The sequence below is a fragment of the Rutilus rutilus genome, assembly GCF_951802725.1.
Source record: "Rutilus rutilus genome assembly, chromosome: 3".
NCBI classification, from domain to species: domain Eukaryota; kingdom Metazoa; phylum Chordata; class Actinopteri; order Cypriniformes; family Leuciscidae; genus Rutilus; species Rutilus rutilus.
Window position 1 is genome coordinate 52,269,309 of NC_140211.1, and position 24,585 is coordinate 52,293,893.

Consider the following 24,585-nt stretch of genomic DNA (forward strand, 5'->3'; position numbering starts at 1 on the left):
AACAAAACATTTAATCATGTGCTGTTCATAGCAATGACCTCTGTGTAGTGTGCTTGCGGCCGCTGCCATTAGGGTCCTATCTGTTACCATTTTATTTGTAGCAGCTGAGCTCCCTCTAAATATAGCTCAGGGCACTGATGGCAGCCTTTGTGCGGCTCGCTAAAGTAATCATTCAGACAAGACAGCCTGTGTGTGTGTGTGTGTGTGTGTGTGTGTGTTATCTGTTTCTTTCTTTCTCACCTGTGTAGTGAAAGGGGAGTGTGAATGAAGGATTCACACATGAACATATTGTGTGTATGAAGACACCCCATCTGCACTTGTGTATGGATCCTTTTGTTTTCTGTGTTTCTATGGACACCTGACTTTGGAACAACTTGATTTGTAGATGCGTATTTCATGACCTCAGAAAGCCGTCTAAATAAGATCAAATGGCACTGTATGTGTTCTGTCATGAATGCATACTCACCCAGTATGCACATGATGTAACGTGCTTAAGCACAATAGGAGGAATAATTAAATGCATTGGGTGCTTGTGGAGCAATCAGAATCTGGTCGTGCTAATCTTTAGTCTCAGCTTGTGCCATTCGCTGCACATGATTGGCTATGTTGGAAATTATATGAGTGAAAAATGTTTCATATTTATAGTGTCTTGTGCATTTTTGACTTGTGGACCAATTCAAGTGATTCATTGGAAATAATATATATTAATGCCTGTGCATTTCTCTTGTACACTGGGGGAAAAAAAACTTATGGATTTGCATATGTCTAAATTCACATATATCTAAATTTCTTTAGAGATAAGTATTTTTCCTGTGTTTACCCCAAATAGGGTGATTTGAGCGTTATTGAGTACACACATGTAATGTAATGTATGTTGCATTCATACTGGAAGCCAGAGGGCGCCCTCGCACAGAAAGTTAACAAGTGAGTCATAAAACTTATGAAGTTCCAGGAAATCCATTATATCAGAGAATGTCTAATATGGCGAGAAGTTTCACTCTCACTACACTTCCGGCTTCTGAACTGGTTGCAGTTCCTCTCTGATTCCATATGAGGGCGCTCACAGGACGAGTGCAGAATGAATGGAGGTCTATGGCGCTATACCAATAAAAATCCACTTTTCTCAGGATATAATTTTTTGTCTAGTAATTTGAATGTTGTATTCGAAAGGAGATGCAAATAAATTACACATTGCTGGGTGTTAGATTTTTTTGAGTCACTTATTTGCTTTAAAAACTTTTAAAGTGTCAATGACGTCATACACATGTACGACCAGAGATACTGATTAACGGCAATCCTTCACTCACTCTGGTGCGTTCGCGCTCTGCACTTTCTTTTCACTCGAGGCATCGACAACACAGCTGACACAGGTAAACACACGTGCTAGAAGAGTTTTTGTTTTGTTTGTTTCTGGTCCCGCTGCGGATGACACGATGCCATCAAGCGGTATCTCTGGTCGTAATCAGTCCTTCACTGACCAATCAGCGTTCATTAGCAGAATGCTAGCGTGTTATGGGCAACAACAACTCAACCTGTAAGAAATCAAAAGGACTTAAGTACTCGTTCATTCAACTTTCGACCTAAAACCCATGTTGAACTTGCAAAATCTACAATCAGATCTCTCAACGGCAATCGGGTGAAAGAGACAAATTTAACTGTCTAGCCCCATAGACTCCCATTCATTTTGCACTCATGGCGATCGCCCCCAGTGGAACTCTGGTGGTACTACAACCAAAATTCGGTACAATAGAGCTTAATAGGGAGTGGGCAGGCTCTCCGTAGACGGGCTCTGATTATATGGACAAAGTCATCCAGATATCGCTGCAGCAGCAGCTGAATAAAAGGCAGATAGAGACGTTTTGACCAATGAAACATGAAGACAATAAACATACGATTGCTACAAAATGGTTTATCTGTGTTCAAGGCATCTTAGGTATTTTTATAAGAATAAAGTATATTTATAATGCAATGCTAATTATCATAGTCTTTACCACTGTATAGAATACTATCAAATAATATATTTTCAGACTCTTTCTGTGATAGGAAGCCACACAATGTTGCCAAGTCCGCGGTTTTCCCATGGAATTGGGCTACTTTTAAACTGTTGCCACAAGTTTTTTTTTAATTATTTTTATTTTTTTTATCCCCGGAACACAATTTGTACCGGGGAACCTCTTTCCTGAATATGATTGTGCTGGTTATGAATAGCAATTGGACTGGTTTTGTTACGCAAACCTGGCAACCCTAAAGCCACGTCAGATCACAAAAGGAAGTTATTTAAAAAAAAAACTAAACATAAAGTGTGTGGAGTAAAAACATAAATGCATGTAAGTGACTCAAACCAAAGACTATACAAAGACAGTTCACCCATATTACTCTGAATGGAGAATTCTAGGGTTGGTGATGTCACTAACGCGGGAGGAATGTCATGTAATCCCTACCAGCCGTTTGTTGTAGTCCTTAAAAAGCAATTTCTTTAAAAGCAAATATCTCCCTTTGCTTTGAACTTTGAGCGTTGTAACTTTGCAGATGTTGTGTATGCTTAAACTGCAACATTACACACTAAAACTAAAGTTAGAAAAGAGAAATCATAATTAACCACCCCATTAAAATTAGACGGTTCATTTTAAAGAGTTAAGGGAGTTATTTTTTTTACATTTTTATTCATAATTCAGATGACAATATTCAACATTCCCTCTTTGCCTTAGAATGAAAGATTTGCTGTGCATGTGGAACACCCAAGACACCTTTTTCCACAGACAGCGTTTAGATTAAGCCAGGATTAGGCCTCAGTTAAATTAGGACATTTACGTAGCTTTTAAACGTGCCTTCGAAAAAAGAAAAAAGAAAACATTAGTGGTGTGCATCTCGAGACAAAACAATGGCAGTGACATTTATTTAAAACATGAGTTTTAGTCTAGGACTAGGCTTAAGCCTTGTCTGTGAAACCTAGGGTTAGTGTGCAAACCAGGCTTAATTCACACCATTCAGTGCATCATGGGTCAGAATGTAGATGTTTCAACATGGCACGATGTTGAAAATAGCATTCAAATGGCAATCAATTCCAGGCATCTCAGCCGTTTAAAGTTCTGGTCTATGTTACAAGCCTTTTGTTCAGGACGTAATGTGCAAAAGAAAAAAGATGAATAAATCCCAGTTTACTGACATTGTGACCTTGCCATTTCTGGCAATTATGTGCTAGACGGCAAGCCTAATTTAATTGAAACAATACACCTTCATTAGCAGGCGAATCAAAAGGCCTCTTGTTTTAATCAAATCCTCCACGATAATGTGATTAGGACCATTCTAAAGAAGAAAAAAGAAGCCATTTACAACAATCACTTACCCACTAGAGCCAGTGGCTCAAATAATTCATGTGGATAAGGGGATACCTGTAAAGTTAGAAAACAACGCCTAAACAATAGAAACGTTTTGTAGTTTTGAAAAGGCCGTATGGTAATCTGATGACTGACATCTCCTCACTAATCAGCTTGATGAATGATGAATGACACTAAAAAAACATGCTGTATAAAGCTTTGCATAACAATGTTTTTTGACAAAATTCATATTTTAAGAATTGGTTCGCTTTCAGTTCATTTGTTGGGAAATTAATTGGCAGGAAAAAGAGATGTATTGCAACTGCATTTTCTACATATACCATAACAGTTTTAATATTAATTAATACTAACTAACATGTATTATTAAAAAGAACAGCTCTTACATGAAATTATTAGGATTTATTTCCATTTAAATTCTACCTCTTTAAATTAAAATATGAAGCTACTTGTGTCCTCTGTCCCTCTACTGTACAGGAGTGAATTTACATTTTCTTCATCCTGAGGCTTATTTTTTCACTTATAATGTGAGAGAACCTTTACATTTGCCAAGAATAGATGATTCAAAAACAATCAAGCTCAGCCCAGGTGAGAAAAAGTAACGCAAAAGTAACAATTCCATAAAAAGTAACTAACACAATTAGTTACTTTTTTTAGGGAGCAACACGATGTAACACATTGCAAGTAACTTTCCCCAACACTCGTAGTTACGTTTCCTCGTGAGATCGGATGGGAATGTACAAGGTTTTGATGCCGTTCTGAACGGTGCGCAATCATTTCCGCACACTCCTGCTTTTTTGCCAGGAATACAGCCATTGTGTCCTTTTGGGTTTGTTCTTCATGATTTGATATATATATAAAAAAAAAAAACTGTTTCCTTGACAACATATGGTCTACGTGGCAGAGCCTGGAGGTGTTTCCTCTGACGGACACATGCTGTTTTTGTGTGAAGACGAGTTTCACGGGCCCGGCTATGACGGTTCGTTACATGCGCGTCAGGTGTTATCAGCACAGTGTCTGTCTGTAGGAGGAAGATAACTGGAGAGTGATGTTTCAGAGAGATCTGCTGTGGATTTCACCTGCTTTTAGGGCTTAAGATCAGGCTTTGCTTCTCTCCAGGTCTTCCTCCCTTTTTCTTTTATTGCCACTATTCATTGATTCCCCTCGTGGTCCCTCCTTCTGCTCGGTTTTTCCCCCCTGTCTTTAATTTGGCTCTCCGCCCCCTCTGCTCTCCTCTCATCTGTTCTCAGTTAGAAGATGCAGACACTTTGAATGATGTTAAAGGCAGAGCTCTCTGTCCAGTGCAGCGGTCAGAACATGACCTGACCCAGTCAGCATCATCATGAACTTGGAGGGACTAGAGATGATTGCGGTCCTGGTTGTGATTGTTGTCTTTGTTAAGGTTCTGGAGCACTTTGGACTTTTAGAAACAAGCTATGATGGTAAGCACAAAGAAGCTTTCTTTATGCTTTATTTTTCCTCTCGAAGAATTTCACAGTAGAGATATTTTGTAAGGTCTGAATCATTTGTAGTTTCTGAAACATATGTTCAGTTGTATGTAGGTCTGGTGCTTAATGGTTCTCTTGAATTTGCACTCTGAATGTAAGTTCAGAATAGAAACTTGCAGGATTCTAAACATAGTTTGATTCACTGAAAAGATGCAGGAAAAAGCCTGCATTTTTGTCCATATGGTTTTCAGTTATGCTATTCATTCATTCATTCGTTCGTTCGTGTGTATGCTAGCCTGCAATTAAATAAAATTAGGTTACACTTTATTTGGTAACACTATTTTACAGTGTCCTTGTTTCACGTTACATGTAGTCTCAATAGTAATTACTATACATTATGCATAATTACATGCAACTAATCCTAAACCAAACCAAATCCCTGTAACACTTTATATTACAGTGTCTTTCTTACATATGTAACATGTAGTTACTATAGTAATAACTATAAATTATGCATTATTACATGTAACTAACCCTAAACCAAACCTAATCCTAACCCTATAGTAAGTACATTAATATCACTCAGTACTTAAATGTATAATTACAGGGTAACAAAGACACCTTCAAATAAAGTGTAACCCCAAATCCTAACCCTTTAGTAAGTACATGTAGTCAATTAATATTACTCAGTACTTAAATGTATAATTACACTGTAACAAAGACACCTTAAAATAAAGGGTTACACTTTATTTTAAGGTGTCATTGTTACAGTGTAACTATATATTTAAGTACTGTGTAACCCTTTATTTTAAGTTGTATTTTTTACACTCTAATTACACATTTAAGTACTGAGTAATATTAAGTAACTACATGTAACGTATGTAACAATGACACTGTAAAATAAAGTGTTATCCTAAAAATTATTAATTGGTGCTCCTGTGAGTTTTTGTGACAAAGTTTACCCTTGTGAAAAAGTATAGTTATTATGGAAATAATAATATACTTAAGTGTGAACTGAATGTAATGTTTTTAGATATTTATTTGCATATTAATTGCAAATAAATTAAAATATATTTAGCTGAAAATACAATTAGCTAAACTTGTGTAGGAATTAAGTATATTTATGTTATTTCAGAATTACTTCTTGACTTTGAAATATGGTTAAACTATATTTCTGAATGTAGAAGCATTTATGTTAACTGAAATATTCTTTAATGTAAACTCAAAATATACTTTACAGTACAAGTATTAATTTAAAATGATTACAAAGAGCACTTTCTAAATGTGTACTTAAGTGTGTTAAGAAACAGTCATGAAAGTGTACACTCTTTAAGAACACTTTAAGTGGCTTTTAATTTAATTAATATTAAGATATTTTAAAATTTAAAGTGCATCAGTGTATTGAATCTACACTTAATTACACTACATTCAATAATTAAGTCCACTTTTTCATAAGAGTAAGATGGGGAAAGTTTAGTGTACTGTAGTTTCAAGTTAGTGTACTTAAGTGTTTAATGATGCATAATTTATCTCATTGATAATGTGAGATGTATTTATTTATTTTTAACTGATAAAAAATCGTTATAAGTTTACTGAATTGTAATCAAATTAACAATGGGGACAGTGGAATAGTGTTTAATATCACTGAAAGATGAATAAATGTTCTAAGATTGCACAATAAAATAAAATATCACCTTCTGGATTTGAGAGCCTGTTGAAAAAACTTGTTGAAAGTATAATTTTCATGTTCAGCAAAATCCTACCAAACTAAAAGATTGTTCTCTGTTATTTTGAAAGTCTGTTGAGACTATAGACTTTCTAGTTTCCTTTTCACAGGTGAGCAGTGTGTTATTTTGGTATGTATTCCCTGACCTTAGTCAGAAGTGCTAGATTATATTTTTGACAGGAGTGAAAACAGGGCTGTGAGGTTTGGAATAGAATACAGTGCATTCAATGGATTGTACAGTTGTTTAACAACAATTCGATTGTTCAGCTGACGAAATGTCTTTTCGAATAAAAGGTTCAATATGGCATCTAACCTGACTAAGGTCTAAAGTGTCTGTCATGCAGTAGCTTCGTCACGGACTGTGGCTGGGCTGATTTCTAACCTGCATTTGGGTGCAGTATCACTTTTCGTGTGATTCAGTTGGTTTCTGCCATAAATTATTTTGTCTGTTAACTCAAAGTCTGTCTTTGCTCTGAGCTTGTAGCATGCTTTATTTCCACAAACATTCTCTTGTAAGAGATGCTGCAGACTCAGAGCACATGGTTTGTTTCATCATCTCTATTATTAACCTACACGTGCATATGAGTTATTGTGTCTTATTATGAGTGGACTTACTGGTTTGATTGAAAAATGGTAACACTGCTTCATAATAAGCGACAAATTTACTTCAAAGAAGTTTAATCACTCCCTATAGAGAGATTTTATAAAAGCTCCATATTTGTAAGATAAAGTTTAATGCCATACACATACCAGACATTATAAATCAAATGACATCACTAAATAATCAGTTTAAAAAGTGTGTTGAAACAGTTTGAACAATGGCTGCTTGTGTTAACATTAGCATTAATACTGTGATTTATAGTCTGTAGATCAAGCTAATTGGACGGTTGCAGTTGCAGTGCATTATTCAAATGAACGTAATGATGGCAGCGTTCCCAAGCCGAATGCATCAGGCTGCCAAAGCCACTGGCATTTCTGCTGATTTATCATTAATATTTATTACAATGTTGAAATCACATTTCCTCTTTCTCTCAAGCCATGGTGTTTGGTTACCATGTTTGTAAAGATTGGATTTATTATGTTTTATTTATTTTAGATCAGATCATTGTGAGCACCATTTTGACACTTGACCCTTTATGACCAATGCAATATATACAGTATAGATAGACAGACAGACAGATAGACAGATAGATAGATAGATAGATAGATAGATAGATAGATAGATAGATAGATAGATAGATAGATAGATAGATAGATAGATAGATAGATAGATAGATAGATAGATAGATAGAATCACTGTAAAAAAATAAGTACAATTAACTGTTTAAGTAATTTCAACCTAAATTACATTAAACTGACTTAAAAAAATGAGTTGAATATTGTATAACTTATAAAAATGTAACTTATGAGTTAAAGCAACATAAAAATATGTTGTCATAACTTATTGATTTTATTACTTTTACAGTGTATATATATATATATATATGTTTGCATCTTTTGTAGAAAAAAAGAATAAAACTTAAACTAAATAACAAAACATACACAAAAGCTGCTGAAAAGTAGTCCAAGTCTTCCACAACTTTATTGTTATTCAATAAAAAATATATATTAATCTGCCCAAACTCACTCTTACATTAATAACAGTAATTGAGAGAAATGACGATGTCTGATTAGTGAACGCAGGGTCAGATCTTTTCAGTGAATCAAGTTATCCAGTTTTGCAAATCAGACTCAATGACTCAGATTCAACTCAATGACTCTCAGTGGTTACTAGTTCACTGGAAGGAAAGATTATCAGTAAATAACTTAAATTTAGTTCTTTTCTGTTCATTTATGGTCCATGAGAGAACTAAAATCGAGTAAATAATGAGCAAATCTTTGAGGCTGGATGCGTGGGCAAGCTGTCCCTTTAAGAGATGGTGTTTTGGACACAGTTGTGGCTGTCTTTATAGCTGGCCAAGAGATTTTAGGCTCCAGTACACTTCATTTTGAAGGTCCCCTTTAGATATTCTGTTGGCGTAACGTTGGACCTACATGTCAACTAACTCTCATTAGAGTATTAGTTTAGTAGTAGACTGTTAGGGGTATAGGATTAGGGTTAAATAAGTTGACTTGCAAAGTTACTTATAGACAACAGAATGTCTAAAGGGGACCATCAAGACATAATCTGAATCTGATTCTGAATCTCCTGTTGTAGTTAAAAATAGATACTTTGCACAGTCAGATGCAAATGGCTTCTTTCACCCAAGTCACCTCGTCTCTGCTGGAGTGACAGTGAGTGAAGGCAGTGTGCCACCAAATGACACAGGCATGATATCAGATGACATGAGAGCAGAGATGATGGCTCTGACAGGATCTTAAACAGAGGAAACTGAAGCTAGATTCACTTTTGGGATTGCAGCAGATTAAAGTAGAAAGTGAAGTAAGAGCTCCCAGTGTGCATGCAGTAAATTGAAGATGACAGCTTTGATAACCCTTGTGAAAAAGAAGTGCACTTAATTGTTTTGATTGTGCACTTGTAGAGTCCTTCAAGTATATATATTTAAACTGTACTTGCAAGTTTAAAGGCCACTTAAGTGTACTTAGACACACTTGAGTACACTTTTAAAGTGCTTCTTGTACTGATGTCAAATTAAAAGTTTCAAAGCACATTTTAAAAAGTGTTTTAATAAACCAGTGCTTTGAAGAAGTACACATATTTTCATGTTGACTATTGCAAATGTGTAATTAATTGACATACAAGTTTCTACAGAAATAAAATTAAAGTTGAGATGTCAGTGCATTCGACAGTACACTTTAACCATATTTCAAAGACAATAAAAGTAAATATGAAATTAAATATAAAGATGGACTTAAGTCCTACTTAAGTGGGTCAAAATAAGCACTCTAAACTTAAGCTAATTGCATTTAATATTAATTTAAACTATAAAACATCTTCATGTAATTTCAATTAACATGCAATTTTATGCCCAAAAACATCAGTCAGTTCACACTTAAGTTCTTTTAAAGTGTATTATTTCAGCAATAGCATAAAATAATGCTAAGGTGTCCTTCTTTTTCCACAAGGGAAGGTAAAGTATCGAAAAACAAATGTGCATTTACAGCCATCACTCAAATCTTGGATGGATACTGTGATGACACTCTTTCAAAAGGGAGGGTCAAACAAGTCCATTCGTGGTAGTGAAGTGAAGGATTCGAGCAGGAGGGTATTGAGAAGGGTCTTAGTCCATGTGTAAATCAGTGTGAAACCAAATGCTCACACACTGGCACGAATCAGTCACCCGTCAGGCCCAAGACCAGGGCGCTCTCATGGCCATCTGCTGTCCTTCTGTGTGTACGGTACATTATGCTTTCAGAAGAAAAGTGTTATGGCTATGGCTGATCTGCTATGTGTGTAATATTATCTGATATTTTATCTGCACACATTTTGTGATATAGACAATACAGTGAGATTCTTGTTGTTTAGGAGAGTTGTTTGAACATTTGTTTTGGGTCGAGATTTGTTTATGAATGGTCTTGCAGTAATTCATTTCTGCCACTTGGTGGCAATACATGTTTTGTTAAAATGGTGATTTAATGCATCTTAAGACTATAATCATGGCAGTCACTCCTCATCTTTTTTTCCTATTCATTTCTAATATTATTTCACAATATGTCCTAAAGCCTGAACTAATACATGCATTAAGGAAAATAGGTAGAAGGTAATGATGTCTTGGCATATAATGTGTTAGCATAAACTACAATTTCACAGCAATAAATTGCATTTTAGGATCCTGGTTTTGACATCCAGTCTAGGATTTAAATTAGGTAGCTAATCGGTTTTTCAACCACAATGCCAAAAAAAGTAAAACAAACTACTTCTACACAAAACATACTTTTATATCCTATTCTTTTCTTTTGTGCTCAAACAGATTCTGTCACAATAATAAACTGTGTGTGTGTGTGTGTGTGTGTGAGAGAGAGAGAGAGAGAGAGAGAGAGAGAGAGAGAGAGAGAGAGAGAGAAAAAAAAAATGGTCGCAGGTGTGCTTTTCCGTCCAGGTTGGATGCTGTGACTGAAACCAAATGAAAGCGAGATTACTGAAATGAGAAAAAAAGAATCCTGTTAACAGAAGGAAGTTTAGTTTCAAATATTGAGCATAATTGCAGTTTTAAATGCAAAGCTATGGAAATGTGCTTTTATCAGTCATGTTTTATCTATTTAATCAATTTGTATTTGATTTGGCCAATTAATAGCATGAGTGACAATGCTGCCATGCACTTGAATTGTCGGCACAAACATTTAGTTTCCATTCCTGTGGTCACTAATACCTTCGGCAATGCATTTAACCTCAGGTTGATCCTGAATTGACTGTCCTTTCCATTAAATAATAATAATGAATTGCCCTAAACCTGTGGTTAAACTGACACGTGTGGTGAACACCCTGTGGTGAAAATCAAGCTTTTAATGTTGTTTATACGTCTGTGTGGTGTTTTAATATGCTTTAATACAAACCATGTGCAAATTAATAAGTCAGTATTTTCTCCTTGAAACTGCAGTGAACCAAAGACAGTCTCAAAAACCCGGTTTGAAATCGCTGGTGTTTCTGACGTCACAAACTACCTTGTAACCAATCACGTCAATGAGTGGATCTGGTGTGAGTGAGTGGTGGCGTGGTTAATTTGCATATTCATAGAACCGTGTATACTAAATGAGGCAAGAGTGTAGAGTTACATGCAAGCTATTTTAAGGCATAGGTTTTTTTTCAACAAAAAAGGTTTTAAGGGATAACATTTTTGATTACAGGGGGACTTTAAGATTTGCAAAGTTTCTGTAACTGTACAAGCCGTGTATTAAGCACATGGATCATGCATCGACGTTTTCAAAGAATTGTCTGAATAGTTACATTGAGAAAACATTTAAAAAGTAAAACTTGATTTGTTGCTCCAGATGAAGAGTCTGAAGCAGCAGCCACAAAAACACACAATCATTATCTGTTGTCATTTTGACTGATAAACCAGTTTTCTGGATGGAAATGCTGCCAGTTGGTAATATGTCAAACTGATCATCCTTCTCATTCTTTGTTTGAGTTTCATTATTAGTTCATCTTTTTCAATCCTTTTGTCTAAAGCAGTGTTCTTCAACCCTGCTCCTGAAGGACCCCCAACACAGCGCGTTTTCTTTGGCCGTTTCTCAATATGCGTTCTTGTCTGTACTTGTGTTCTTGTGGTCTTGTGAAACGTCATCAGTCGCTGCCCGAGTACTGTTCCAATTCAAAGTTCACATCTAGCCAAGTCCAGTTCAAATCCCTGGATGTGTTCTTGATCCGCCCCTTTTACCGAGGATGCATCGAGAGGACTTGAGACAGCCAGGTATCCCAGAATGCATCTCACACCAACCAGCAAGCGTCAACAGCAGAGGAGAAACCCCGCGTAATTTAAAAATACTGCTGTTGGGGTGTGGGGTGTGTGGCGCAATGGATAAGACACATGCCTTTGGTGTGAGAGACCCGGGTTCGAATCCACTGTGAGACACCAATGTGTCCCTGAGCAAGACACTTAACCCCTAGTTGCTCCAGAGGCGTGCGACCTCTGACATATATAGCAATTGTAAGTCGCTTTGGATAAAAGCGTCAGCTAAATGAATAAATGTAAATGTAAATGCTGTTATTGTGTCACGAAATGTAGTTTTAAGAGTATTTCAGGCGAGAATATAGTTGTTTAAAGCTCAAATCTTTGGTTTATTTATAAAGATAGCGCCTATTTGAAAATTTGATCTTACGTTTTCGGAGTTGTGAGATCCAGGCAATCGGACGCCCGGCGCTCATGTACCCCGCCGAGAACAGCCTTTCCTCGGCTAGTGCTGCTGACGTTTGCCGCTGGCTCGGATGTCTCTAGTCTAGTGGTTTAACATGAGATATAAATCTAACGGGCGATTTATTTATTTATTTATTTTATTTGTCTCATTAATCTATAATTTGTTCCCTGGCAAACCGTTTTGGCTGAGGGCAAAGTGAAGTTTCATAGCTTTATATATTTAGTCTATTTAACTTTAACGTTGTAGCCTAGAGAGCTGACTTATGTTTGACTGAATCGTTTGCTATCTTCTTATACCTTTTAGGCTACTTATACTTTTATAATGGCTATTATTGATCATTAAAACTGACATTTAACAAAAAAGGTTATGTCATTTTATTTTATATATATAAAACATATAAAATATTTTATTATACATGTTGCCTACATTCTCTTCACTGTATGTATATATAATGAAATAAAATGACACAACCCTGTCTCTTTTTGCTAAATGTCAGATTATAATGTTTTTTTATGTATCATATTTTAAAAATGAAAACAAAAAGAGTCAGGGTTGTGTTTTATATTGTGTGTTGTTATACATATATGCAGTGAAGATAATCAATTGCGTTGCCTGAACCACATTTGTGTGGCCATTAATATGTTTAAGATTGAATCATAATGAAAATGAAAAGAGGCAGAGTGGTGGTTTATAACATATTTTGTTTTATTGTAGCCTAAATATATATATAAAGAGATAACCGGAGTAACCAGAGCGAGTTGAGTGACGCTATCAAGTACGGCGCTGTTCCATTTGCAGAATTATCGGACTCGCATCCTCCCGTCCTCGGGAGTTCGTTCTCCTGAGTCGAACTTGTCAAGTCCGAACTACCAAGGACTCAAGTCCGAAGTTTGCGTACTTGGTATTGAGAAACGGCCTTTGTCTCCCTAATCAAACACACCTGATTCAATTCATCAGCTCATTATCACATGGGTTAATGAGCTGATGAGTTGAATCAGGTGTGTTTGATTAGGGAGACAAAGAAAACGTGCAGTGTTGGGGGTCCTTCAGGAGCAGGGTTGAAGAACACTGGTCTAAAGGCATGCCTTTTTTATTCCGCCCTGCACTAGGTTGTTGTTTTTTTCTGCTTGAAGAAAATTATAGTAATTTGATAGGTCATTCATCTTCAGTCCAGAGTTTTTTTTTTGAACAATTATTTTCCACAGGTGATGGAACATAAATGCTCTTGACATTTAAAAGCTACCCATATATCTGTGCTGACAACATGACAATGAAATGCCATGCAATTTTCTTCAAATGTTCCTGTCTTAGAAATGTCAAAAACACTGTGTCCTAACCAGGTGCAACACGAAAAAGTTTCCAGTGACAAGAAATTTCTGTGCCAGTCAGAACATATTTTGTCCTGGAAACAGTATTCCTTATTTGTCACAACAAGCAGAAAACATTTTCCATTACAGAGTTAAGGTGCAGTAAAATTAGCTGTTGTTCTGTGAATTTTCACTGGTGAATTCCTGTCATTTCCATAACACGATCTGCAATTTTGCGTGTGGTCAAAAATTTCACTATGGGTCCAAGTTGGTCTCTGGAATCCGCTGGATTTGACCAACAGAAACGTTGTTCATACATTACATCGCTACACTGCTGACAATGGTCAATAGACCTTTTTGCCTGTGTAATTTCATGAAATTCACAAATGTGACCGCACCTTTAATCGCTGCAACATAAAATGCAATCAATCAAAATCTTCACAAGGGACATGTGAGGTATGGAAAGTGAAAAGATGCTGCAGCTTAATTTTCCGTTTGTTTTTCCTCTTTTCTGGTGGATGGTCCAGGCATTTCAATGATTTTCAGGTCTACAGGAGGATTTTTATTCTTGTTCAAACTAGTACTTCAGCTTACCAAGATCCCTGCAAAGTACAAAATGTACTGTTAGTAATGTTATTAAAGTGATAGTTGTGAAATTAGAATAATTTCCTCAGCCTTGTGACATTCCAAACCTGTTTGACTTTCTGTCTGTGGAACCCAAAAGCAGATCTCAGGCATAATGCAACCCCAGTCACCATTCGCTTTCACTGCATTAAACACAAGCAGAAAAAAAATTCATGAAACCATTCTTATGTACACTTGTCTAGTTCAATTCAATGCAACAATTTATGTAAAAATGGATAAATATTCTGTTAAGCTCCAAAAATGTCCCAGAAAAGATCCTAAAAATAATCAAATGAGTCCACATCTCGTGTTATATGGGTTGTGTTGTAAGTCTTCTGAAGCCATATAATAGCTTTTTTTTTTTTGTCTAAAAAAACTAAACTTGAAATTATACTTCAGAGTTCAAATGTCTTATATTCAAATGCAAATGATTAAGGTATAAGAAAAAATGCATAGCATTATAGGTGCCGATTCGCCAAACCTGTGATATTATTTTACATGTAAAAATAACATGAATGAGATTTGAGAGCATGAGGGAAGATTTTCAGAGATTAACCGATTAAAAAACACAAGTACACTGTCAGACAATACAATTTCACACAGAAAAGTTCATAAATAAAGTGCTTGCATGTGGTGCAGGTAACTTACTGTTATTCATTGTTGCCTCTGAGTCTGAAATGTTCAGATTATTTTAGAAATGTAGGCCTAATGTTACTGGTTGTTCTGGGGAAACAATAGAACAAAGCTGATTATATCCATTCACAACATAATATTTATGGGCCAGTAAAGGGCTTTAAAATGGTATTTGAGAGAATGAGGGCACCTGTAGTAAGTAAACAAAAACAGAACAAACTATATAACCACTTGTGTTATTCATAACAAACGCCAATGACGACAACAGGAATCAGCTAAATTAGTTATATCAGCAATTTGAAGACACAGTTGTACACAATACGCTGAATTGAATGACTAAAAAAATGTAAAACCAATAAATCAATGATTTCCATTTGTGGCATAAAGTTCATTATATTAGTTAGCATCGTGGCTACTAGTACTAATGCTTTCTTTTCTTTTCTCTTCTCTTCTACTTTATATCTGTTTAAAAAAATAAACGTATACTGCAAACGTATACTACTTAAATATTGTTGTCCTATTGTTAGTTTAACTGCTTCTATTGCTTTCCTCATTTGTAAGTTGCTTTGGATAAAAGCGTCTGCTAAATGATTAAATGTAAATGTAATAATAATAGGATAGTAAAAATCGTGACCTCACAGAACCATTGGGTTCCTCCAGATGCTGGCTTTAACATACGAGATCTTCCAGGAACCACTTAAATGTTGAAATATCTTACAATAACCCTTTTATAGAATTTGAGTTCCTCTAATTTCCCCCAAAGCACTTCGAGGCCTCATGGTAATGAAAAGGTCACTCCAGAACCTCTGAACTGAATACAAAGTGCTTAAAGGATCCCATAAGTTCCAGCAAGAACCGCAAAGATTGTCAATGCTCCTCCAGTAACCCTACTACAGGAGAAAGAGCTTTGAGGCACTTAAATTACATTTTTAAGTTCATTGAGTATCGGACAGGATATTTGAGGCACCTTTAGTTTTTAAAGTGTAGGATCAGTCAACAAACACTGTGAGTAATGTCTTCTCCTGTTATTGTCACTTGCACTTCATGTCACATGTATAGCATAGCCATCTCTGTCAGCACAGAGGGCTTTTCATGTGATAAATGCAGGGAGACAGTCAGGCTGACAGAGAAGATTTCAGAACTAGAGACACGCATCCAAACTTTAATCGAGGATAGTAAGAATGCAAGGTCTTTAGATACTGCTTTGGATGCGACTAGCCTAGTGAACTCTGTACATTTTTCGGTTCTGGCTGTAGAGCCCGTGCAGCAGGGCAACTGGGTGACCGTGAGACGCTGTAGTCGCGGGACAAAACACCGCTCTTCCATTCCGATTACCATAACAAATAGATTCTCCCCACTCAGTGAAACACCCACTGAGAATCCTGTTGAAAGTGCCCTAGTAATTGGTGATTCTATTGAAAATAGAGACACCAGCCACCATAGTCACATGTTTGCCAGGAGCCAGAGCGCCTGACATCAAAGCAAATTTAAAAATGCTGGCTAATGCTAATCGTAAATTCTCGTAAATTATTCATGTCGGCACTAATGATGTTCGACTTCGCCAGTCGAAGATCACTAAAATTAACATTAAAGAGGTGTGTGAACTAGCAAGTACGATCTCAGGCACTGTAATTTGCTCTGGCCCCCTTCCTGTTCGCCGGAGTGATGAGATACTTAGGAGACTGTCCTCACTCAATGGCTGGCTGTTTAAGTGGTGTCCGCAAAATAATATAAAATTCATAGACATTTGGAAAAGTTTTTGGGGCAGACCTGACAAGTTGAAAAGAGATGATATTCATCCCTCCTGGGATGGTGTTGCTCTTCTCTCTAGTAATAAGGCACATAGTCTTAGAGCTCAAACATGAATTGGGGCTCAGGTCAGGAAGCAGACAGACTGGCTAAACCGAGCGTCTGCTAGCTGTCTCACGTCACTGAGGTCAGATAAATCCCATCACAGAGACTCTTTCACCTAGATATCATCATATAGTGTCTGTTCCCCGAATTAGAAAATACAAAAAACTCCCAAACCTATTTAAGGGTAAAAATTGTATTGATGTTCAACAAATAAAAAACAGATCTAAAACAAATGAACAAATGATAAAGCTTGGGTTGCTGAATATTCAATCCCTTACTTCAAAAGCACTTATTGTTAATGATATGATCACAGATTATAACCTAGATGTGCTGTGTTTGACAGAAACCTGGCTAAAACCAGTCGATTACATTACTTTAAATGAATCCACCCCCCAAGATTATTGTTATAAACATGAGCCTCGTCTAAAAGGCAAAGGGGGAGGTGTTGCTGTAATTTATAGTAATATCTTCAGAATTACAGAGAAGTCTTGTTTCAAATATAATTCTTTTGAAGTGTTGGTGCTTAATGTAACACTATCTAATGTAAATGATAAATCACGTTTGGAATTTGTGCTGGCTACTGTATACAGGCTGCAGATAAAGTCCTAATCGTTGGTGATTTTAATATGCATGTAGATAGCATTGGGATTGGCATTTAAAGACATTCTGAACTCTATTGGAGTTAGACAACACGCATCAGGACCTAGTCATTGTCGTAATCATACTCTAGATCTAATATTATCACATGGAATCAATGTTGATGCCATTGAAATTCTGCAGCAGAGTGATGACATCTCAGATCATTATCTAGTCTCGTGTATACTTAATTTAGCCTAGGCTTCAAAGCCGACTCCGTGTTACAAATATCTTAGACCTATCGCTTCTCCTACTAAAGATTGCTTTATTAATAACATTCCTGATCAGTTTCATCTCCTCAGCATCCCAGATAGCTTAGAAGAACTCGATAGTGCGACATAAACTTTTGACTCTCTTTTCCAGCACTTTAGACAGTTACTCCTTTGCGCTTAAAGAAGATTAAAGAAAATAGTCCAACGCCGTGGTACAACGAGCACACTTGAGCCCTTAAGATAGCAGCCAGAAAAATGGAAGAAAACAAAACTAGAGTTTTTTCATTAACTAGAGCATTTCATGGAAAAAGAGCACGATTGCGTACAGAGAGGCCTTAAAAACTGCTCGATCTGCTTATTTTTCAACCCTATTAGAAGAAAATAAACAAAACCCTAGGTATTTAAATGAAGGCCTCCTTCCCTTTACCTCAGTACAGATAAAACGTTGACAAAATAGTTCCGGTTCACATGGCTACTCGAAAGTGATAAATAATTCTGTATTATAAATTTTTAAGGCCAGACAAGTAATTTGTTTAGGTCAATTTGTAAAGAAAGACTACACGCCTGCACACAAATATATTCAAATGTGCATACCTATTAATTAATTATTATTAGTATTAGTATTATTGTTATTATTATTATTAAAAGCGCTATATAAATGAAGGTGACTTGACTTGTTCTTGACAGATAGATGGAAGTGCCGGTTGTGAGCCGTCTGTCTCAACCAATTGCCAGCAATATAATTCTTTCCAACCACATTAGCCGGCTTTCCTGGACAAAGGCCACAGACTCTCATATCAAACATCAGTTTTAACAACATTGCTTTTCTTACTGAATATTGCATCATTTTCATTGCATCAAATAACATGGCTGCAGCTTGGTATTTGGTCCTCCAGTGTCCTGCTTGAATTAAACCTCAGTTAAACCTCAATTTGAACCATTAAAAAATATTTCAGTGAATGTAATGAACACTTTGGATAGCAGGTATAGAGCTAGACACCTGACAACTTTTCTCATGCTTTGTGGTCTGTGAGCATAAACTGTTATTTCACCCTCAATTGTGTATTCAGCACTGCTCAGGGTAGCCGCGCTTCACAAGCTTTAATTGCTTATATTTCACACAGTGCTTTGGGGAATTTGAGGATATGATGGGCTAATTTTACAGCTTTTTACATATTGGAAACAAACATTGGTTCATGTGGTATAGTGGATATTGCTATAAAGCATGTGATTATAGCCTACCTGAGGCATTACACGGCTGTTTCAAACACCTTTATCACCTTTTACACACACAATGTGAACAGCAACAGAAGTAAAAACAATTCTCCTTTAGATGGCGGCAAAGACTGTCTTTATGAGTGAGTCAGTCAGTAGAGAAGACTTTTATATTGAAAGGACTGAAACTTCTTTTGATTGTGAACACTGATAAGCAAGATGCAACTAATAAATGACTAGTGTGTCAGGGCACGGGGAAACCCCAACTGTTAAAAGGACAAGATATTGCAGCGGACATTCAAATGGATTTTTTATTACGAATAGGACTAACCTGAAGGAAAATGCTATATCTACTGTAAATGCAGGTACACTCGTTTGCTCCATCTCTCACAATACTCAATGAGAACATAATGTTTACGTTGCTAAGAGTGGTTGCTTGGGGTGTTGTGTAGTGATGCATAGAACCATTGGGTAAAACACAGCTATTGACCAATCAGAATCAAGGACTGGAACTAACCGTTTTATAAATATATTTATACAACAGTTCTTTCTGGTTCTCGAATCTGATTGGCTGAGAGCCTTTTCCAGCCATGCGATATTCACCCAGTAACAGCACTCTTAACCATTTCACCGTTTTTATCACTCCGCTTGCAGCGACTGTCATGACGCCATATTTTTTTACGAATACTACTGTTGTTGTGTCACGAAATGTAGTTTTAAGAGTTTTTTTTTAGATGAGAATGTAGTTATTTATACCTCAAATATGTGAATAATAGATAATCATAGTGACTATTTATAATCATAGTGCCTATTTTACAATCAGTTTTTGTTAAAATATATAATATGAGAGTGTATATATGAGTGTATATATACTCATATATATACTCATATATATATATATATATATATATACTCATATATATATATATATATATATATATATATATATATATATATATATATGAGAGTGTGTGTATATATATATATATATATATATATATATATATATATATATATATATATATATATATTTGTGTATGTTTACAAACTTTAATGTTTGATGCGATTAATCAATTTGACAGCACTGATTTTTATTTAATAATAATCACCATAAAAGTCATATTCAATGGGTCAAAAAGCAGTGGCCTAAAATAAATCTCTTTCCATAGATTTTCACTATGGTTACTGAAAGAAAGGTTTGAGTTGCTCTAAAAGGATGGTTTTCACCACACACACACACACACACACAAAAAAAAAAAAAATCGAAAATCTTTTTTTATTATCATGCAGTCCTACTTTCATATCTCTCTGTGACTTCAGAGTCTGAGTTCCTCCTGTATTATTCATAAGGCGTTGTCTTATCTTTAGGCAGGTATTTCTGCACATGATGTCATCTACAAGCAATAATCACAAATGTGAATGTGTGACGGACTTGTGTGCTTCCTCACTGACAGAGTCTTTAGCTACAGGTCACCGTCGCTACGTCGCTCCTCTGACACTTTAAATGAGGATATTTTTAAAAGGTTGAATTGCGAGCAGAGCTTGTATTGCTGTGTGAATCAGGACAGGCTTTCCTCACATAACCCTCCGTTGGACAGGCTTGATAAGAGTCCCCACAGGACAGGGAGGCTCTGACCGTGAAAAGAAATATGTAATCTCTCGCTTAAATCGATTTTATAACCAGCAGAAATCGAAGAACAAAGAGCGTTCACATCTGAGGCACATCCTATGCTTGACAGAGATAAGAAATCGACCCAACTAAGGGCTCTCCATCAACACTCTCTGACATTTTACGTCACCTTTAAGATTTCACAGAAAGACAACACAGAACAGGAGGCGACTGCCATTATGACACTTGCTGTAGCTGTCGATGGAGTGAATGCTGGTGTCTGTAGTGTCCTTTGATTTATGTTTGTGGTTTACTGCGATTTTTTTGATACAATGTGCAATTTGTTTTACCTTTTGGGCAGAAACTATGAGTTGATAATTATTCCCTCTGATTCCCTAAAGGCTAGTGTCATAGTTTTATTAAAACCATGCTATTATAGGCAGATGGAGGGGGGAAAACACAATGAGCAAAATTAAAAATGGCTGAAGGCATAATCTGAATAATTACATGAGCCACATTAATAACCCTTCACTAAATTATTTGCTCCAAAAAAGGAATAAAATCATTTAGTACGAGACTTTTAAGCAGTTAGAGATATTGGGAATTGCTAAATTAACTGTAATACATGCAAATGGAACTGTTTATGAATTATGCTGTATAATGAATCTCGTAAGAGTGTGAAATCAATGAGTTTAGTGTAATGTTACAATCCTTTGGCATCTCTCAACTGTATATTATGGGCCAGAAGGTGGCAGTAGTCGTGTATTTTTAGGGAGGAAGCATTAGTAGGCCTAGTAGTTTTAAGGATGCTATACTGTAGTAAATCCACGGTCTCTTTGAGTCAATATAAGCACAAAAGTAGTAGTTCTAAGCTATAGTGAGTTTAATTTTGTTTGCTTAAAGGGAAAAATGGAATGATGAGTTGAAAGTAATTCGTGTCATTATTTACTCACCCTCATCAAGCCCATATGCTGTTGATTTTGTAATTGTATAGAATTTTCACATAGGTCTTTCCATAACCTTGTGGAAAAAGAACTACACTTTAACATACTTTAAAAAAAATAAAAATACTTTAAGAATATAATAAGTGCACCTGAATGTGATGTTTTTCATGTAAACTGCAATTAAATGAAAATGTGTTATAGTTTAAGTTTGTTAAATTCAGTCAGCTGAACTTAGACAATTCTATTGAAACTTGTATTGATGTATTTAATGACACATTTGTAATGATGAAGCTGTATTTTAAAATATATTAACTTTAAATGTAACACACTACTGCAATCAAGTACTTTACATGTGCTTTAGTATTTTAGCGAACACATCAAAATAAGTGTACTTCTTTAAAGCACAACAAAAGATTAATGATTTAAAATACTTTCAAAGTAAACCTTTTAATTTGACATTTTTACAAAGTGCATTGTTTTAAATGTGCTAAGTGTTTGATTTCATTAAAATTACATTGTTCGCAAGTACATTTTTGTTAAATATACGTTTAAGATTTGAAAATACACTACAAATGCATTCAATACAGTTAATCACACTTCTTTTTCCATAAGGGTATGTATGAATGAATGGTTTATTTTGAGAGTGAATAACTCTGTTCTTCAAACAAAACTATGGTATGACTTCAGAAGGAATTCCATGGTGCTTTTTTAGCCTGTGGTTACTGGGAAAAAACAGTGTATTGATTCTTCACAATTCGCCTTTTGTGTTTATCCTGAAGACCATAGAAGCAGTGTGGATTCAGAAGGGTGAATAAATAAAAAATGACAGATTTTTTTAATATGGGGGTGAACTGTCCCTCTAAGGGTTATTTATTGAGTGCACTTTATTGAACAAGACAGACTTTCCTCTTCAGTCATGTAATCAATGGGTTTCCTTAGAGTATAGACATTGTGCAAATAAACGCACAGCCAAACTGTTTAAAGGACGAGTTCATTATGCATTGATTTGTCCACAGCATGTTGTGTGTTGAATGACAGGTCATGTTTCATGCTGGTCTACATCCATAGATGCAAATTAGATGATAATTAGATTAAACTAGTGAAAGAAGTGAGGACATGAAGAAAGAGCAGCTGAATATTACTTTTCTCCTCACTTTTCCTCTATGATTTCGCTCATCTCATCTCATTTCATTTCCCTCCCCTCATCTCTCTCTCTCTCTCTCTCTCTCTCCCCCCACCCCACACACACTCCGAAACCTCTCGCACATCGGCACACATTTCAAACTCACGCTCTGGTCTCTCTGACTCTTTTGTGTTGGGAGACTCGTATCCCGAGAGTTGAACCTCAGCCTCCCAGGCTGGATTTGGAGCAGGAGTGGAGCGCTGCACCACGAGGGTGCCTGGGGCGGCCCGGCCAGTGCATGCTGGGGGCTGGACGGAACTGGAGCGAGGAGTTTGGCACGGGGTCAGGAGAGTCAGGCAGGTGGCATGAGCAGGAGCAGGAACAGGGGGTCGCGGTGAACGCCATGTGGGAAACGGAGGGTCTGCAGACGCTCGGCATTGTGTTGATCGTGTGCGCTTCGCTCAAGCTGCTTCATCTGCTCGGGCTCATCAACTTCTCAGAGGGTAAGAGAGAGAGACTGAGATGATGAAGAGTTGATGCATACAATCTTTTTTTGATATCCTGTCAGAATGACCTTGACTAATATGCTTCTAGGATTATAAAGCAACTGTTTAGAAGTTTTGGAAATATGTGAGAATTTTGGTGTGCATGGAAAGATATTAAATGGCAAATAGTCTGCTGCTAGGTTTGTGAATGCAATAGAAATATGGCTTTGGAGACAAGTTGTAAGTGTTTATGTGAATACGTCAGGAGTAGTGCGTCTTTTGAGAGCCAGGTGGACACGCATTTGGTTTTCCTAATATAATGCTTGGTGTTAGTTGATGCTTTAACTAATGGGACCTTATTGTAAAGTGTTACCAAATATTAGATTCAACAATTAACAAAAAACATAACAAACCAAAATAATCAACACTTCAATAAATTTACCTGCTCAGAAATCCTTGATCAGTTTTTTTCCTCATGCTTTTCAATTTTTTTTATAATAACATATGATATTATTTGCTGCTTGCCTTCACCATAAAAGATGCAGAATCAGTTTCTTCTCTTTTAATTCTTCATGTATTCATTTATGCTCCTGTTCTCCTGTACATTTCTTCCAAATTTGTATTTATTTCCATTTTAATTCTAAACAACGTATATCGAATGAAATGGTTATAGTTCTCAAGAAATGAAAATTCTGTCATAATTTACTCATCTGCAAGATGCTTTTTAACATAAAAAACAGAACTGAGGTGTTCATGCTTCAAATGTACAATAAGAGTAACCCATGTGATTTGTGCACTATATTCATCTGATTCTGAAGTCATACAATAGCATTCACATGCATCAAAATCTGGCACATTTATGACACATTTATGACTGAACTTGCAGAGAACAAATCCTGCTTGCTGGAGGACAAAAATATGTACATGAACTTTACCAAAACAGGAAATTTGAATGTGGAAATCTGAAAAGCTTTACAGAGGTCTTGTAATATAGAATATATCTGCTTTTGTGTTGCACAGAAGAAAAGAAGGGAAATGAAGTGATGACAGTTTCCGTTGTTAAGCATGGCAAAAAGAACCAATAAAAAATCCCAGTGATTAAACTGAAATATGAAAAAAGGGATAAAGAGTGCGTGTATAATGAGGGTATTGACATATTTCTGTTTTGCATATTTGTCCACAACTTTTGTCTAGTATTAGATAGCAAGCTATAGCTGTACATCTAATTGGTTTGTCTCAATGAAAGTAAAATTGTTTGTTTTGTACAGAGGTTTGTCATCCCTGCTGAAATTTCCATCATGAATTCCATGCTGGTCCAGGCTGGGTAGAGCTGATATAGTGGTGTTCAAACTGGTGGACCAACGTAGTCATACTGTTCTCAAGCAAAACTGAGCTGGTATAGCCGGTCCACAAGCAGCACTCCTTCTGCTTCCCATGCTGGTGGTGACCAGTAAACCAGCAACCAGAATCCCATGCAAAATATACCTTATGCTGGTGACCAGAAATTGGGTGTATGTTGGGTGCATCTACACATAGAGATTTAGGACACGTACACACTGCAAAGTTCCATCTTGTTTGTTTGTTATCCGCTATTTTTGACCAAATAATAATACAGCAACCAAAGACTCATAATGTTCT

General features: G+C 36.2%; 1 protein-coding gene across 6 annotated transcripts in view; it reads left to right on the forward strand.

Moving 5' to 3' along the window:
• The window catches only part of kcnip4a (potassium voltage-gated channel interacting protein 4a), a 211,417-nt gene that overhangs the window by 139,163 nt on the left and 47,669 nt on the right, over nucleotides 1-24,585 (forward strand). Inside the window, exon 1 of one of the 6 annotated variants that reach the window (XM_084403773.1) lies at nucleotides 22,669-22,965. The exons of the other annotated variants lie outside the window; for them this stretch is intronic. Coding sequence (XP_084259899.1) covers nucleotides 22,761-22,965 — 205 coding nt within the window. The 5' untranslated portion in view covers nucleotides 22,669-22,760. Of the gene's footprint in view, nucleotides 1-22,668; nucleotides 22,966-24,585 lie in introns of those variants that run through there. 6 annotated transcript variants of the gene reach the window in all.